This window comes from Alligator sinensis, unplaced genomic scaffold, assembly GCF_000455745.1.
Source record: "Alligator sinensis unplaced genomic scaffold, ASM45574v1 scaffold989_2, whole genome shotgun sequence".
NCBI classification, from domain to species: Eukaryota; Metazoa; Chordata; order Crocodylia; family Alligatoridae; genus Alligator; species Alligator sinensis.
In genome coordinates this window covers 296,136-313,108 of record NW_005842162.1, presented here as the reverse complement: position 1 = coordinate 313,108, position 16,973 = coordinate 296,136, and the positions used below count along the sequence as shown (strand labels likewise).

At 43.0% G+C, this 16,973-nt stretch overlaps 1 protein-coding gene across 1 annotated transcript in view; it reads left to right on the top strand.

The window, feature by feature from the left end:
* The window catches only part of TNKS (tankyrase), a 254,549-nt gene that overhangs the window by 209,316 nt on the left and 28,260 nt on the right, over positions 1-16,973 (top strand). Inside the window, exons 13-17 of the mRNA XM_025206544.1 lie at positions 1-90; positions 4,726-4,805; positions 10,875-11,020; positions 12,180-12,345; positions 15,502-15,721. The exon at positions 1-90 is cut by the window's left edge and continues 82 nt beyond it. Coding sequence (XP_025062329.1) covers positions 1-90; positions 4,726-4,805; positions 10,875-11,020; positions 12,180-12,345; positions 15,502-15,721 — 702 coding nt within the window. The remainder of the gene's footprint in view (positions 91-4,725; positions 4,806-10,874; positions 11,021-12,179; positions 12,346-15,501; positions 15,722-16,973) is intronic.

The window sequence follows — 16,973 nt, the reverse complement described above, 5'->3', positions numbered from 1 at the left end:
TGAATTACGGCTCTGATCCCTCTATCATCTCATTACAAGGTTTCACAGCAGCACAGATGGGAAATGAAGCAGTACAACAGATTCTAAGTGGTAGGTAAAAATAAAGACTGCATATTTTAATATGGTCTCCTCCTGTTCTTTTACAGCTGTGATAATTTCTCAAACTGCTTCTTTCAGTATTGTGTTGTACCGTCAGCAGATGTGTCATATCTTCATTATCCCATCACGCACATGCACACACATGTGCACACACACACTTGAAGCTTACTCTAAATTTGTTACTCTTTACAGGTTCTTCCCCACACTCTCCCAAGTGAGGTGTTTTAACATTTTGAAAAATATTAAACTGGTCATATTTGTTTCACACCTACAAAGAAGCAAGGAAATAACAGTGGCAGAGGATTGGTTTATTTTAATTTATATCTTTCAGCTGTCTCAAAAATGAAGATGTGCAAATTACCCAGAATAGCTGCACCTTCCTGGGAATGCTATACAATTAAAAAGTGAAGCATACTTATAACCTTTCGGATCTTCCTATAGTTTTTTGTTTCAATGATAGGGGTCTTCAGCATGAAAAACCTCTTATAAATTCAGGCTACTTAGCTATGCTTGTTTGAATCATTCCCCCGCCCCCCCCCCAGTTAACCAACCTGTTAAGAGAGTTTTAGTGCATATGTATAAAAGATGCATCTGCATTAAGTTTAAAAAAACTACTCAGTGCTTGCACTACCTATAGTCATTTGTTGCTTTTAGCACATAATTCTGCTACTCGTGTTTTTGTTTACATTTTGAGGTTACTTAAAACAAATTTTTTAAAAGTTCAGAATTAATAAAGTTGACCTTGCTTTTTTAACATGATAACCATTTTGAATTATTCCTGAAAGAACAATGAAGAGGATTTTTTTTCAATTGAAAATTATTCTTGTATGATAAAAATGGTCCAAAAGGGGAGAAAATGTTTGATATATCAAGCGGAGTAGTGTGAAAGGTGCTTAAGTTCCTAGTGCCTTTGAAAACATGTTATATATATTTTATTATTGGTGCTCTTAACGTAGACGGTATAAGCAGAAAAATAGGGATAGCTGTTAAAACAAGTGAGCTCCCATGTCAGATGATATTCCAGTAGCAATATATTTTTCTACTGCTCATAAAAATCAGACATTTTTACACTAAATGTGAAACAGTAAAGAGATGCTTGAAAAGGCCGTCACCTTTTTCATAGAGAAGAATAAGCATCTCCAACTATTTACCCAGTGACTGAGCATGTAGATCAAGAGAGTAAGTACATCAGCAGATAACTTGCTCCAATTAAGCAATGCTGGGTAAGGATATTTTGTACTGGAACTTTCAAGTAACCTGGGGAAAAATCCAAACCCTAGTGAAAACCAACGGAAATTGGGAGCCTAATTCCCTTTGTCACACTTGAACATTTCTAGTTTATATCGTAAAAAAAGAACATGCATTTTACAGTAGCAATATCCATATGAAGATGAATACTTTTTTTCAAAATGGCATCTTGTAAAATGTTACATAAAGGAGGCATGTAGATAGCTAATTTTTGTATTTAATTTATACCTGTGTATAGTGTGGGATCTGACTTTGTGCATGTGTGTATATAGAGAAAGAGAAAAAAACATTTAGTTGAATAAATCCACGGGAAGTAATTGTTTCTCTAATATTAATGAGGAATAACCATTTAATTTCAGGAAAACATGTGGCTAAGCTTTAAACAAATACTTTAAAAACACCCATTTAATTTACTTATTTCTCATTAATTGGCCTTTTCTACAGGGAAAAAAAAGCTTCTGTCTTTCTCCTTAGTGTGTTTACACACACGCTCATACACACACACATCCATGCACACTCAGACATCCACCTAAAAGATGGAGAAACAAGATATGTGTACTAGTTTGTGATGTCTTCAGGACTATGTATGGTTGTTGCTAGTTGTCTTGTTGTGTGTGCATATTTTAATGATAGCAAATGACTTACAATTTTGGTATAAATACGTAATTTTATGCAAAATAGTCCCATTTTTGTAAAACTGCTTTAAATATCTTTTAAAATAGCAAAAATATTAAGCTTGCTTTGATGTAAAGATTCTTACCCCATTCCTTTAGTCCTGTGTATAAGTTTATTGGTTAAAATATGGTCAAGTAGCCTTGGTTTTTTACCCACACTTGAAATAGCTGTGAGATCACAACCATGAAAACAGCTTTCTGATGACCTCATGGCTGAGAGGTCTGCCTTTCCTCAAACTGGTACTGATATTGTGGTTATGATCATTAAATGTAAACATGTAATATATGAAAGGTCATAAAATTGGATTATTGGGAAGGGTTTTAAGTTTCTGTTAGAAAATGCTGTTTGTTTTTCTTCTTCTATTAAAGAGTAAGTATATTTGTTTTTTTCCTTGGCGCAGCTCTGTAAGTATTCCGACCCTTTCTATAAACAAATTCCAACCTCTTGGGGAGGTTAATTTTAATTTCCCTATATAATCAGATTTATTTTGCAATTGAAGTCAGCATCTGGGCCATCTCCTATTGACTAGGGGGAGGAGGGAGCTGAATTTCAGACAGCAAATGAGGAAGCAACAACTGAAGAGCAGAGTCCCAGATGCTGTTCTGGACTCTTATCAGCATAGTAAGATGCTTACCAGGCTTATCTCCATCCTGCTCAAAACATTGAGGAGGTTGTGGCCAGTGCAAGGTGAGGTGCTGAGGGACTGAAATTTTAATGTTCTCAGAAAAAAGTGAACATGATTCATTTTATGACTTATCTAGAACCACTAATGATAGGGAGTCTGCTGTTTCCCCTCTTTAGCAGTATTTCTTTGCATCATTTGCTAATCTCCACACTAAGCCACTGCTAGTGGAACTTGGTTCTTGAGCTAGTGCTACAGGCAAAACAAAGTGTTAGCAGCTCACATGTTCCTGCATATAACAGAGTTGGGATTCCATGATTTGCCACCTGTCAAGAGTGTCTCCTCCTCACCCGTACGAGTGGGTTTCTGGATATACCTTTCACTTTTCCCCATCTCTTAGTATATTTTCTCCACTGAACACAAAAGCAATGGGAAGGCAGATTAGTATAGCTTTGTGTCAGCAGCTGGATTGTCTGCTGATTGTCTAGTCTCTAACTTCCTGCCTGCTATCTTACCAGACTACCTCCAAAGCCATGTCTTCTGTCAGGAAGAGAAAGCCAGATCTGCAACTGAGCAGTACTACCTCAAATTGGACTGGTAAATTAATACATATTTAAGGGAACGCTTCACAGCCCATTTAAGAATTTAGATATCTATTTGTACCAGTTTTTCCTTCATGTAGTATAAAATATGATTTTATTAAATAGCAAGATAATTAATTTAGAAAGAATGATAGAGATTGTAGGGGCATCGGATCAATGCGTTTCTGCTTTCAGAAAGTGCTTAGATGGACTATCAATCTTTCTTAGAATACAATTCTTTGCAGTTAATGTTTTATAAAAGCTTTCTCTTTATCCGAGACAAGTTAACTCTGTTCTTCAGGAGCGTACTCAGGCCTAAAGCTATTTAGAAAGTGTGACTGCTGGGGCAGCATGCTTGTGATTTAAGGGTATATAAAGACCTGCATACCCAAGTGTACTCTCAATCTCTTTCATTCTGCAGTAGACAATGGTCTCAAAATCAATTACGTTACATTACAGAAGCACTTATTCCTCAAATTCTTAAGCTGGGGTAGCTTAAGCAATATATCTTCCCGCTATGAAATGCCATTTTTAGTAAAGTGACATAAAAAAGCACTAAGGTTGTATAGAAACCACTCTCAGCTCATTTTTTGTCCTGAAAGCTGAAAGTATTGATGAGCTCCAGGGTCAGCAAACTCATCCCTCCTTTCCATGCTAGCACCGCTTCTCTCCCAATCTGACTGTCTCTTGCCACTGGATGTCTTTGTCCCCACACAGCTGTTTTTCTAATAGAAAACTTAGGTGGAAGAGGAGGAGGAGGCATTTGGGCAAGGTGTGGGGCAGAGAGTATGTGACTGGCTGGCTTGAAGTTAAAACCTGTAATTATTTTTTTAATAGCAGTTAAAACAAAAGTACACATTAAATGCCTTTACACCACCCTCTTGTTCACATTAACTTATTAGCTATCCACTTAATAAAATGGGAAAAGAGATTATGTTGTTAGCCAGCTTTGGAATTGGAGCACAATTGTTACATCATCATTGGCCAATCAGAATACCCCTACAGACAACCATTGCTGTATTCCAGAATCCAGCTCAGTCTCTTATTAACAGGTGTATTCACTTAGGTAGAAGCAGTACAGTTCTCTTCTAAGTCATTTAAGTCAGCAGAGTGACCCAAAGCCCACTGACACCTTCCTTTGATTTCACTGGGCTTTGGATCAGGCTAAACAAGAATATACTTCCTTGAGGAAGAAAGAATTATTCCCATCTGCTAAAATTTTCAGAAGTATCCGAGTTCCATTTTATATAGTAACATAGTCATGCAAGCCTAAACTATGTTTACTTTCAATGAGATTTGGCCCCCTCTTGCCTAAGAGACTTCTGAAAATGGAGCATTGGCTCTCTACCATCACTTGTGTACAATTCCTAAAAATTCCTTCAGAGACGAGACCTTTTCTGTTTAGAAAATATGTGAGACTGAAGTTAAGTTAGTATAACGTCATCTTAATTGTGAAATAATACTAAGCCAAAATATCAAATTTTCTTTCCGTGTATATAGAAAGTACACCTGTTCGCACATCTGATGTGGATTATCGACTGTTAGAAGCATCCAAAGCTGGAGATTTGGAAACTGTGAAGGTAGGGTTGTGTGAATGATGTATCCAGTTTGCAACCTGTATTACTGTGCAAGAACCTAGCTGCCAAAAACAACCTCTCCATGCTCATAGGGTCTGTTGACATTAAGGGCCTGCTTGGAGACATTTACACTTAAGCGTACCCTTTTTTGTGAGGGAGTGCGGGTGTGTGGCATGGGTAGTTACCCCAAGAGTACCTTAGTTTAACAAGAGGGTACAACCAAGTTGGGTTTATTTATACATGCAGGCATTAGAACACAATCTGTAATATAACCCACAAAGCCCCCCCATAGAAATCTAATAATAACATTACCACATTCAACAGTGCAACTTAAAACCCCAACTCCAACAGTCTCACAAAAACCCTTTGGGGTAAAAATCTTCACCTTATGCACAGCCCAAGCTATCCCAGATGGCACAAGGCCTTTCACCACTTTACAGTCAAACTGGCCGCACTGCCTTCTGTGGACTTTTAAATGCAACTCACTCTGTAGCAGCAGTTAGTTCCTCTCGCTGCTGGTTTCTCCTTAGTGTAAAAAAAAAAAAAAAAAAAAAGCAGAATCCTCCCAGCTGCATGTAAATCAGGCTTTGCCACAATCTGCCTGGGGCCTCTCTTAATGGCTTTGGGAGCACATTGGGGAGCAAGGCCTCTCCCATGGTCTACCCATGGATTTTGCTCTGGGCAAAATGGCCCAAATGTTGCAGCTCCTCTCTCCCACTTCCCTTCCTGCTAGCACTCAAAACAGTCTGGGGGCTGTAGTTCAACCCAGCTCTCTGGGTCTGGATTTCATGGGTTTGGAGTGGCCCTACTCATTTCTCCTTAACCTTTCACAACCCAGGGGCAGAGTTTATACTTCAAGTGAAACTTCTGAAGCAAGCCTCATCAGCTTCTTACTATACTTTTTCCAGTGTGGAGCAGCGTCCCCAAAGCTAATTAAACCAGTGCCTGTCCTCCAGTCTTGGTCCAGGGCTGGAACTAGATTGCCAGTCAGGAGCAGTCCTAGGAAACCCTTCTCCTTGTTGTCACAATTTTGGAAGAAAAGATCTCCTCAACCTGAGAAGGGTCTGCATGACACAAAACAGACCCCTGAGACCCTTTGGCCCATGTGAATGATAGATGAGACTTGTAAGGAACCAGCAGCTTCAGCATCAGCACCTGTCCTTAAGACGTTTTGGCCCTAAAGAATTTCTGTGAAAGCTTAGGGAGGCCCAGATCATGGCATACCAGTTCTGTCCATCATCAAGACTTACAACTCAAAGGAGCAAAGGGAGCACACCCATGTGGAGCCCCTCAGGAGTCATGATTCCTTAGTACTCCAGTCAGCTGATGGGCCTTTGCCATTGGCACACTCCTTTGAAGTGATGGAACCAGGAAATGAACAGATCGCTCTATCAGCTTGGTATGTAGTACCATTTGTGCGGGCCGCCTCCCGATCCCATCCTCGTCGCCATGTGCGGGCCAGGAGCGATCCGGGCCCTTTTTGTGCTCTGTGCGGGCTGTGGCCAGCAGCCCAGGCACGCGGGGTCGGAGAGAACGGGCGACACGCTAGAATTAGGCACGGACGCGTAATGGTTGATTTAAGATTGTTTACTTACACCAAAGATGGTTGCGGTGCAGGCAGGAAAACTTGCTTGAGTTGCGGTTACAAATAGAAAAGATGAGAGGTGGACTAGAGTTGAACACTCTTCTAGCCCGTCCGGTTGGAGGCTCTAAATCGCGAGCCCGTCGCGCCAACCGAAGAAAGTACTCGAGACAAAGAGCTCTGAATAAACTCACACGAAGTTTGCTAGGCTCCGTGGGTCCTTGTGTGCGCAGGGAGAGGGATACGTCGAGGATTGCGCTCAGTGATGGGGAGAGGCTAGAGGCTGATCAGACCTCTGTTGCCTGCTTGAAATGCGCTGGGTCCGATAGGCTCCGCAGCGCTTAGAGATCTTCACACAGCGTGAAGTCTCCTCCTCCTGGTGTTCGTGGAGTCCTCCAACTTGGGCGGAAACCACTCAAGCTTTTTATATGGCTAGCAAGCCAATCACTAGCTGCCACGTGTGCATAATTTAACACAAGCCAATAATGGGGCTCAAATTAAAATACAAATGGCGGGAACTCTTTGCACCGAGCATTTCTTAGATGCAAAAGAAATGCACCATGCAAAGAAAGCTACAAATTGGCGGGAAATTCTTCCTTGCACTGGGGTTCTCCTCTGCAGCAGAAAACTCCACCGTGCAAAGAAGCTGCAATTTAGCGGGAAAATAATTCAGTGGTGCCAAAGCGCACACAAAAACAAAAATCACAACTTTGGGTTGTGATACCATTCTCCCAGTCCTGCCAAAGTAGCCCACACCTGGCACTGCTCACTTAATGAACCTACTGTTAGTGAAACACTCCCTAGCACTGGGCCCTATGCTGTGGCAGCACCATCTTCAGGCCCAGCGTTGTACTTCTTCACAGGGTCTCCAGTATGCTTAGCATAGGTCTTATCCTTGTCACCAGCTAAATCCCATGCCTGGATGCCAGTCAGAGTCCTTCTCGGGCATAAGACTGACAACTCTTCCAGTACTTACACACTGTAGACACTCATCCAGGGTGTGGTGCCATGTGGAACAGCCTATACACCCCAGAACCTTGGAGCAATTGTCTACATGTGGTCAACCATGTCTGCCTGGCCAGTTAGTTGTGGGGGTTTCCAGCAACCTCTCCATGCTCAGAAAGACTGTTGACTTCAAGGACCTTCTGCTTGGGGACATTTTCACTTCTCCCTAGATCATTGCAAACAATCACTGTTGATAGCTAGGGAAGAATCCAGAACCTGTCCTCCCCTGGTGCAACATTTGTGAACTCAGTGCCCCAGTTTACAAGAAGTTGTGAAAAAGGCGGCACACACATTGACAATTTCCCCAGAGGAGGTGTCAAAACAGTTGCATTGCCTCATAGATATATTACACGAAGTCACTGGGGCCATAATGATCCCAACTAAAGTGACTTGAGAAATCTCAGCGTTCTGCCACCCTGTGGCCAGACAGACAAGAAATACAGAGTGCAATGTAAGGGCATGAGTAACTTTCCTCTCGTCCCCACCCATCCTCCTGGTTGTTGCAGCTGTGAATAAGAAAGCTGAGTTGGCAAAGGACAGAGAGACTAAGATGTTGGACCCATTTGGCAAGAGGGCCTATTCATCAGCTAGCCTGCAGCGTGGAATAGCTAATTATCAGGCTATTTTAGCCTGATACAACTTGCAGGTGTATTAGAAATTAGCAGACTTGACGGAAATGGTTATTCCATGCAAAAGGGAAAGCTTGATGCCTTTAATCTCAGAAGGACAGTTGGTAGCCAAAACAGCCCTACAGGCTGCTCTGGAGACATGCAGCATCATAGGCAGATCCATAGCATCAGGGTAGTTATACACTGATAACTTACTACTGGGAAGACCTCCTGTTTGAAGGCACAGCCAATAGGTTTCATCCAGGATTGGGGGAACCATGCATATATTGCAAAATTCCAGGGTCCCTGGGAGTATTTTCCCCCTCATACAAACACAGGTCCAACCAGCCCTTTATTTTCTGAGGGTTGCCTTGACTTTAAAAAGGTTGAGAACCCCTGACCTAGAGGAATTCAGAGTCCCACGTACAGGTATTTGGACACTGCTTTGTCATCACCTATTAGTGAGAGTGTGTTTATGGACAGTTACTTGAAGAACAAAAGTTGCTTATTGAGAACTGAAGTCTGTAACAATATATTGTCCAGTTCTTCAACAGCTTTTACCCCCTGGGTATACGGGAACGTGGAGAGGTAGCATATGGGCATATTCTAGAGATACTACTGAGTCTCTCGTTTAAGCATAGGGTGTGAGACGTAGATTCATAGATGTTAGGGTCGGAAGGGACCTTAATAGATCATCGAGTCCGACCCCCTGCATAGGCATGCCCACCAGTGAGAATGTATATGTGGACTGTACATCTCAAGATTTATTTAAGCTATTACTAAGTAACTTTTTTTGGTCATTCTCAAAATTCTCTTAAGAAAATAGCATCTTTCATTTTATGTGCAAGTTAACTGAAGCCGTGTAAAATCTGGTGATGCCCTACAAGATAATTTTCTAGAGCTTTGAAGCTAGCTCAATTTAGCTACCATTCTATTAGATTCTTATGTTTAATCCAGGAGATTTAAGGGTTCCCTAAGCAAGATATGAATGTATGCATCTGATTCTCTATTTGCAAAACAGGGATAACGTCTACTGTGCCAAAAGAGGAAACTTTCTTGACCCTGGTGCTTAAACACAAATAGGAATGCTAATTAGGGCTGTGCGAAACGCAAGTGTTCCATTTCAACAAGTGTTTCGATGTTTTGATGGAACCGTGTTCCATTTCGACTTTTGTTTCGAGTCGAAACGGCTGTCCCGTTCTGTCGAAACGTTTTGCCGTTTCGACACTGTTTCGACGTTTCGCCCATAGGATATAATGGGGAAGGCTGAAACAGGCTATAACTTTGTCATTTTTGGCCTGATTTGGATGAATCTCGCAGGAATGGTAGCCGCTTTTGAGAGCATGATGTGTTCCAAGTTTCAAGGAGATAGGTGCAGAGGGTTCGGGGAAACTGCACCGCACTATCTTGAAAGCAAAGCTCTTGTCACGTGTATGTGTTAAGCCACAGTGGGGTCAAAACTGCAGGCATGCTAGCCCCTGCTGAGGCCACAAAGCCTGACAAGTTTCAAGAAGATAAGTGCAGGGGTTTGGGGAAACTGCACCTCAAGCTGCGGACAAGCAAAACTCGTGACATGGGTGACACTGTTTATGTTAAAGTGCAGCAGGGTGAAAGCTGCAGCCCAGCTAGCCCCTGCTGAGGCCACGAAGCCTGCCAGCTGTCAAGGAGATAGGTGCAGGGGTGCCCCGGCCCCTTTGGCCACAGGCAGGCAAAACTTGTGTCATGGGTGCTTGTGCAGCTGTGTCTGTCTTGGGGCAGAGGGGTGAGGGGAAACCACTGCAGGCCTGGCTGCTAGGCCTTGCTGCGGCCACAAAGTCTGCCAGCTGTCAAGGAGATGGGTGCAGGGGGGTTCTGGGGCCCTGCACCCCTAGCTGCTGACAGGCAAAACTCATGACATGGGTGCTTGTGCAACTGCTGCCTCTCATCAGGCAGCAGGACTGAAGATCCCCCCCCATCACTTGTCACCAAGACCTGGGGGTAATAATTGACCACAGTAAGTATGAGCATGACCTGGCATCGTAATGCTGTAGCCAGCAGGGCCAACAATACACTGGCATGCATCAATTGATGCATCTGCAGCAAAACCATTGCAAAGAAGTGATTCTCCTGCTCTACTCAGCTCTTCTCGGCATTGGTGAGACCACAACTGGAGTACTGCAGCCAGTTCTGGACTCCGCACCTTAACAAGGACCTGGTAAAGCTTGAGAGAGTCCAGAGAAGGGCTACCTATATGATCAGAGACTTGCACGGCAAGCCATGTGAGGAATGGCTGAGGGACCTGGGGCTCTTCAGCCTGAAAAAGAGAAGGCTGAGAGGGGACTTGGTAGCAACTTACCACTATATCAGAAGCGTACATCTAGGGCTTGGTGAACAACTGTTCACCGGGGCACCCTTGGGGAAAACTAGGAGTAATGGTCACAAACTCCTGGAAGATCATTTCAGGCTCAACATTAGGAAAAACTACTTCACAACTAGGGTGTCCAGACTGTGACCATTACTCCTAGGTCAGAACAGCATCGAAACAAAATTGGTGGCAAAATTTCGCACAGCCCTATTGCTAATATTCTATTTTGGCTTTTTGAGGAGGTGAACTTTGTTATTTATGTGAATAAGGCAAACTCAAACTATACCTTCTTAAAATTAAGGGGAAATTCTTTTAGTTGAATCCATGAACCCCCCCAATATTTTAGTTTATTAAACAACCTGCTGTCAGAAGTGTGTGTGTGTGTGTGTGTGTGTGTGTGTGTGTGTGTGTGTGTGTGTGTATTCTAATATTTAATTTGAATTAAGTGGGAAGAAACTGCCAGAAAACATAAGCCAACTTCTAACTTGTGATTGCATTTGGTAGCAAATTTTTGTTTCTTTTCTCCTTAACAGCAACTTTGCAGCCCTCAGAATGTGAATTGCAGAGATTTGGAGGGACGTCATTCAACACCACTGCACTTTGCTGCAGGTTATAACCGTGTGTCTGTAGTAGAATATCTTCTGCACCATGGGGCAGATGTGCACGCCAAAGATAAAGGGTAACTTTTCATTCTTTATGTTCACTGATTTTATATTATGTTCCATCTCGTTTCTTTGTTTGTTTGTTTGTTTGTGTTTTCTGTAACCATCTCTCTCTGTCTTTTTCTGGCTCTCTCATTACTCTCTGCCTCTGACATTCTCTGGAGGGAGAGTTAATGGACTGTTAAGCAATATTATTGAGTTTTCTGATATTCTTTTTAGATTATAGTGTTATGGGTAGGTAGGTGTTTTAGGTAGGTAAGTCTGTTTTTGCTACTTATAGCCAGGTATCCTTTTTAAAAAGAAGGGGAACTCTTTTATTTTGACCCTTTTGGTTTTGCTTAAAAGCAGCTTTCCAGGTGGTATTTCAGACAGTCTAAAATTAATTTTTAAGATGTATGATTTGAAATAGCCAGGGTTTTCTCTAGCTGTTCTTTCCCCCCCCTTGATTGTTTATTTTAGTACAGATGGTTATTTTCTTTTATTTGATTTGGAGGGACCCTGAACACTTGAACTAAATCAATTTAATCAAAAACGTAATAATTGATTTTAGCTAACTATTAAACATTTTTCCCCCTTGTAAGTCAAACTATTTAGAAAAGTTAGAAACACTGAATAGATTATATAGTTTAGCACATCTTTCACCTTATTATCGTGTTTCAAGCTTGGGTTATGGTTCTAAACATAATATATTTGAATATTTCCTTGTTCTTGAGTGTTCATCATCCCTCCAAATAGAATTCAGTACAATATTTTTCCCAAGGTATCAGATGTGCAGTGCTTACCAATCTCCAGACATGCTAAATGGGATAATAGCCACCTATTAAGGCCTTGAATAGCTTTTTTTGGAAATTTTCAGTCAAGTATCAGAAGTCAAGGGTGATTCTTTCAATATATGCCTACTGTTAGCAATATTAAAGTTGACTGCTCTTAGCAATTGTCTGTAGTAACAACTGATACAAATTAGTAATATCAGATATAGGAACAGAAGGGAAGGATTCAATTACTGTCACTTCCTATATAATTCTATGGCAGAATACCTAAAGACATGAAAACAGGATGCTGAAAGATACTGATAACATCAAAGGGAAATTACTATTTTGTCTGCTAGAACTGAGTAAGCTTTTATTTGGATTTGATTTTCTGTAACTATTAAAAGTTTTTCTTCTCTTTGATTAGAGGGTTGGTACCCCTGCATAATGCCTGTTCATATGGACACTATGAAGTAGCTGAGTTATTAGTGAGGCATGGTGCCTCTGTCAATGTGGCAGACCTGTGGAAATTCACCCCTCTACATGAAGCAGCGGCAAAAGGAAAATACGAAATCTGCAAGCTGCTTCTAAAAGTATGTGATTTACAGTTATTACAAGTATTTTATATGTTCTGTTTTGCTAAGCTCTGACTCAAAACTATTTGTGTTTTTAGTGAGTTCACTGCAGTATCCTTGAATCTGTTTCCACCCTGAATTTGTATATGCTGTTGTGTCACTTCTCTTGAAACAATAACATTGTTTGAGGTGCTTTTCTTAATGCGTTCATTTTGCCAAGATTCATTGGTATAGCTAGTTTTCCCTGACAGTATATTAATTTATTCTGGCAGTCATCTAACTCATTCTGACATACTTGTCTAATTCATTTAGTAATGTCGTCTAAGTAACATGTATTTCATGTTCAAAGAAATAAGTTGAATTACTTAATAAGGACTCATAAAAATCAAGTGTTCATCTTGTGAAGCAGTTTTTGCAACTGAGTAAATTTTTACTGGTGTCTGTACAAGAGAACAGAACAGAGTAATAATAAAATATGCCTTTTAGGAAACATGTATACAAAATTTTAAAACCATTAGCTTACTTCATAATGTATTGAGTATGGAAATAAAATTGTCTGGGATAAGCGAGCATTTTAATTGGCAGGGGTGCTCAAGGTAACAGTCCCAGCTTTAAAAAGAAAGTGGTTACTTCCATGAGTGTTTCCATAAGGGCCCTAATTTGAGAGAGTCCACATTTTTTGTTTAGCTCCTGCTTAACCAGACTTTTCATATTCAATCTTGTTAATTTTTCTGAGGATATTTGCACCTGATAAAAAAACATGTGAGGGAAAGCATCATAACAATTTAAATACTGCTTGTGATAGAACCACAGGGTGTGGGAGGGGAAATTGGGTCTCATGGATATCCAGATGTCCTTAGGCTGTGCAGGATGATGGCCCCTACAGTGATATCTGATTATATAAATTACCTCAAGTCACTGGAGAGAAGTAGTTAGCCATGTTAATCTTAAGTCAGGCAGGACAGAGTTACATCTTCTAGACTAATTCAGAGATGCATAAGATTTGTAATCAGCAGCTTGCTTCATCAGATGCTGTGAAAGGACTTGCAGGGAACAGGCATTCAGATAGTGATTTAGCATCTGACCAAGCAAGCTGTTGCTTGTGAAAACATATGCATCTCTGAATTAGTCTGCCCTGCAATCAAGTCATTGGAGTGGTCTCTCAAGTGCAGTTTTATTTTATCAACACTGGAGGGCTCTGGAGTCAAATGATCATTCCACTGGGAGTTTAGCCTTTTTTGCACTTAGCCTCCAGAGACCCTCACCAAAAATCAGTTCCTAAATGGACACTTCACAGGAAGCTTAGAAGCACTAAAATGATCCTCCTCGAGCACCTGAAGAGTTCTGATGATAGTACCTGCCATAAATCCCTCTTGCACCCAAATTAAACATACTCCTCTGACACAACCCTTAAGTTTGGCACTGTCTGGTGTTTTAAAACTATTGCCTCTGAGTACATTTGAGACTATCTTGAGCCATGTGGTGGCAGGTATTGATGCTTGCAACTCTCTTTCTGTTAGGGGTTTTTACTGTTCTGTACCTGAAATAAGCTGACAGTAAAGCTTTTGCCGAGTCCTCAAAAGAGGAACTTGATCTCCCCTGAAATGCACCCCTAGTAACTACTGCACTACTATAAAGAACTCCATCCCCTTTTTCCACTAGCTCTTAACTCTTCACACTCTTTGTATTGGTATGCTGGTTCTGAGGTGATCAAACTCTTTTTCTACAAGCTGTTCCCCTTAGGTAACACCAATATAGCTTTGCTGGTGCTTACAAAAGGAGGAATGCTGGCATAGACAGGCTGCCAGTACTCTAACAGTTGGCAATGGATTAGGGTTTACACCCCGCTAGCAATCAGTACCTAGTCCAAACCAGGAACACTAATGATCCTCCTAGCAAACCGAATTCTGTGAACTTTTTGAGGAATCCCAGTGTCATTGTCACCAACCACCCAGACGTCATGCAATCTTATGGCTTTCATGCCATTGGGCCTGCACTCCAAATCTGACAACTTAATGTTGAGGGTCTGTCGGCTGCCAAGCAAAGCCTAAGTACTCTAACCACCATTTTGGAGAAACAGACCTTGCTCAGGGCAGCTACCTGTGCCTTGCCTACACAAGTTCTCTGTGTTGCTGGCTCCCCTGGAACTGTACTGTTGGTAGCAATGATGGGAGAGTTAAGGGTAGAAGGATTAGTGTAGGTAAGCCCAAATATAAGTTGCTAAACTAACAAAAATATGCATTTGTTCTCTGACATAATGTACAAAATGCTGCCCTATATAAATCTGTGCATTGTCTGTTAGCATTGTCTGTTAAAGAATGACATTGTTGCCTTTAGCAATTGTACATCTTAGCCACAGGAATCCTGACGCACACATACTAGTAACACCCTGCTCTGAGCTCCCTGTTGCATTGCATAAGCATTCAGCACTCCTGAACCTTCTGGCACTGGTCAACTGAGTACTTGTGCCACAGCACCCAGGACTGGGGATCTGGCAGTACAAGTCATCCTCTACTGAAGAGGCATCACACTGAAAATATTTCAAGTGTGAACTGTATCAATCAGCACTCTGTATTGTCTGAAAATATTCTTTGTTTGAAACAAGAAAAGCCTTAATATAGCAATGCACAACTCTGTGAAGCACAGCACATGACTGCAGAACCTGCAGTAGCTCAAACCAGAGTAATCCAGTCATGGGAGGACACCTCATACATCACTATACCAAAACAGTTGCCAAAGGAGTTGCAGAACTTTATAGGATTAAATAGTAGTGTGTTTACAATGCTATGGCTTCCTTCACTAAGATCATGAAGAGTAGCCACATGCAGAATACAGCTGTGGGGACATCTGCATTGGTGCGTCTGCAGTGCTCATGAACCACAGCAGACAGGTAAGGAATAACAAAGGTAGCTACGCATGCCTGCAGTGCCACAGTCCTCCAGCACAGATCATTATGATGTGGCTTTGCAGCTTGCGATTTGTTTCCTTGGTGTATATTCTGTACATATGTCTGTGACAAAGGATATGGCTGTTGCTCTTTGGTTGTGGGGTGCCAAAACTTCACTAGCTTTGAAAACATTCCCAAGTCTACATCACAAAATACAAGCCGTGGAGAGATGCACCCAAGTAATGTACTTATATTGTGACAGTATAATGTGGAATTGTAATTCATAGCATGGAGCAGATCCAACAAAAAAGAACAGAGATGGCAACACTCCTCTGGACTTGGTGAAAGAAGGAGACACAGATATACAGGACTTACTGCGAGGAGATGCAGCCTTGCTAGATGCTGCCAAAAAGGGTTGTCTGGCAAGAGTGCAGAAGCTATGTACTCCAGAAAATATCAATTGCAGAGACACCCAGGGAAGAAATTCAACACCGCTACATCTTGCAGGTAAGTGATTCACCAGGGCTTCTAAAGTATTGTTTATGCCATAGTTGAATAATTTAATCAACAAGAAACGGAGCATAAGGACATGGAAATAGTATTGCTTAGTTAGTGTGCCATCTGTTTAAGTGTTTCTAAAGGAATACCATAACACAGTGGTTGTCAGCTGGGGGTGCACATACCACTAGGGGTACTTAAAAAGGTCCTAGAGGGTACTCAGACCTAGTGTGGCCAATTAAATGCCATGTGCATTTATACAGCTGCAGCACAGTACACAGGGGGCCAGGAGAATAGCTGGGTCTGGCTGGTAATTATGTTGTGAAGGAAGGGGCCAGGGGATGGGGGAGAGGGCAGATCAAGGCCCCAGCGGTGGGGGAGGGAGTGGAGCTGGGGCAGGGCTGCCCAGCCAGGCTGGAGCAGCTCCCACCACTGCGTGCACCCCAAGAGGGCTTGGGGTCTGTATGCACCCAGATCTGCACGGGGCAAGGTGGGATGCTGCTGCAGGCTCGGTCTAGGGCTGCACCAGACTCTTCCCAGTGGGGGCTGGGCCAGGCTGTGCTTTGGGTGGGAGGCGACGGTGCTGGAAGGGGGCTATGGGCAGGGCTGCAGCCACCCCAAAATTCGCTGTAGCCCCCTCCCAGCACTGCCGCAGCCCGGCCTAGCCCCAGCCAAGAACAGCCCATAACTGCAGCCTGCCCTGCTCTGCGTGCAGATCTGGGGGCACATTCCCCTCCCCCCCACCTATGCCTTCGTGGGGGTGCGCACAGCAGCAGGAGCCAGGATGAAGCATGGGACACAGCCACGGCTTGTCCAGGGGGTGGGAGGTGGCAGCTCCCTCCACTGTGCGCACCCCGGTAGGGCATGGGGGCATGTGCCCATGGATCTGGGCGGGGCAGGGCGGGATGCTGCTGCGAGCTGGGTCTGGGGTGGCACCTAGCTCTTCCCAGCTAGGGCTGAGCCAGCAGTGGTGGTGCTGGGAGGGGTCTATGTGGGGGCTGCAGCCACTCCAGAATTTGCTGTAGCCCCCCATAGCCCACTCCCAGTACTGCCACTGCCTGCTCCGACTGCAGCACTGCCCAGCCCACTCCAGGAACAGCCTGGCGCTGGCCCCAGCCCGCAGCGGCAACCCGCTCTCACCCGTGCAGATCCGGGGGCACATGGCTCTGTGCCCTCCCTGGGGTGCGCATAGCTGCGGAAGCCACCCCCGTGCACAACTCAGTCTTGCGCCCTGCCTCGACTAGGCAGCCCCTGCCCTGCC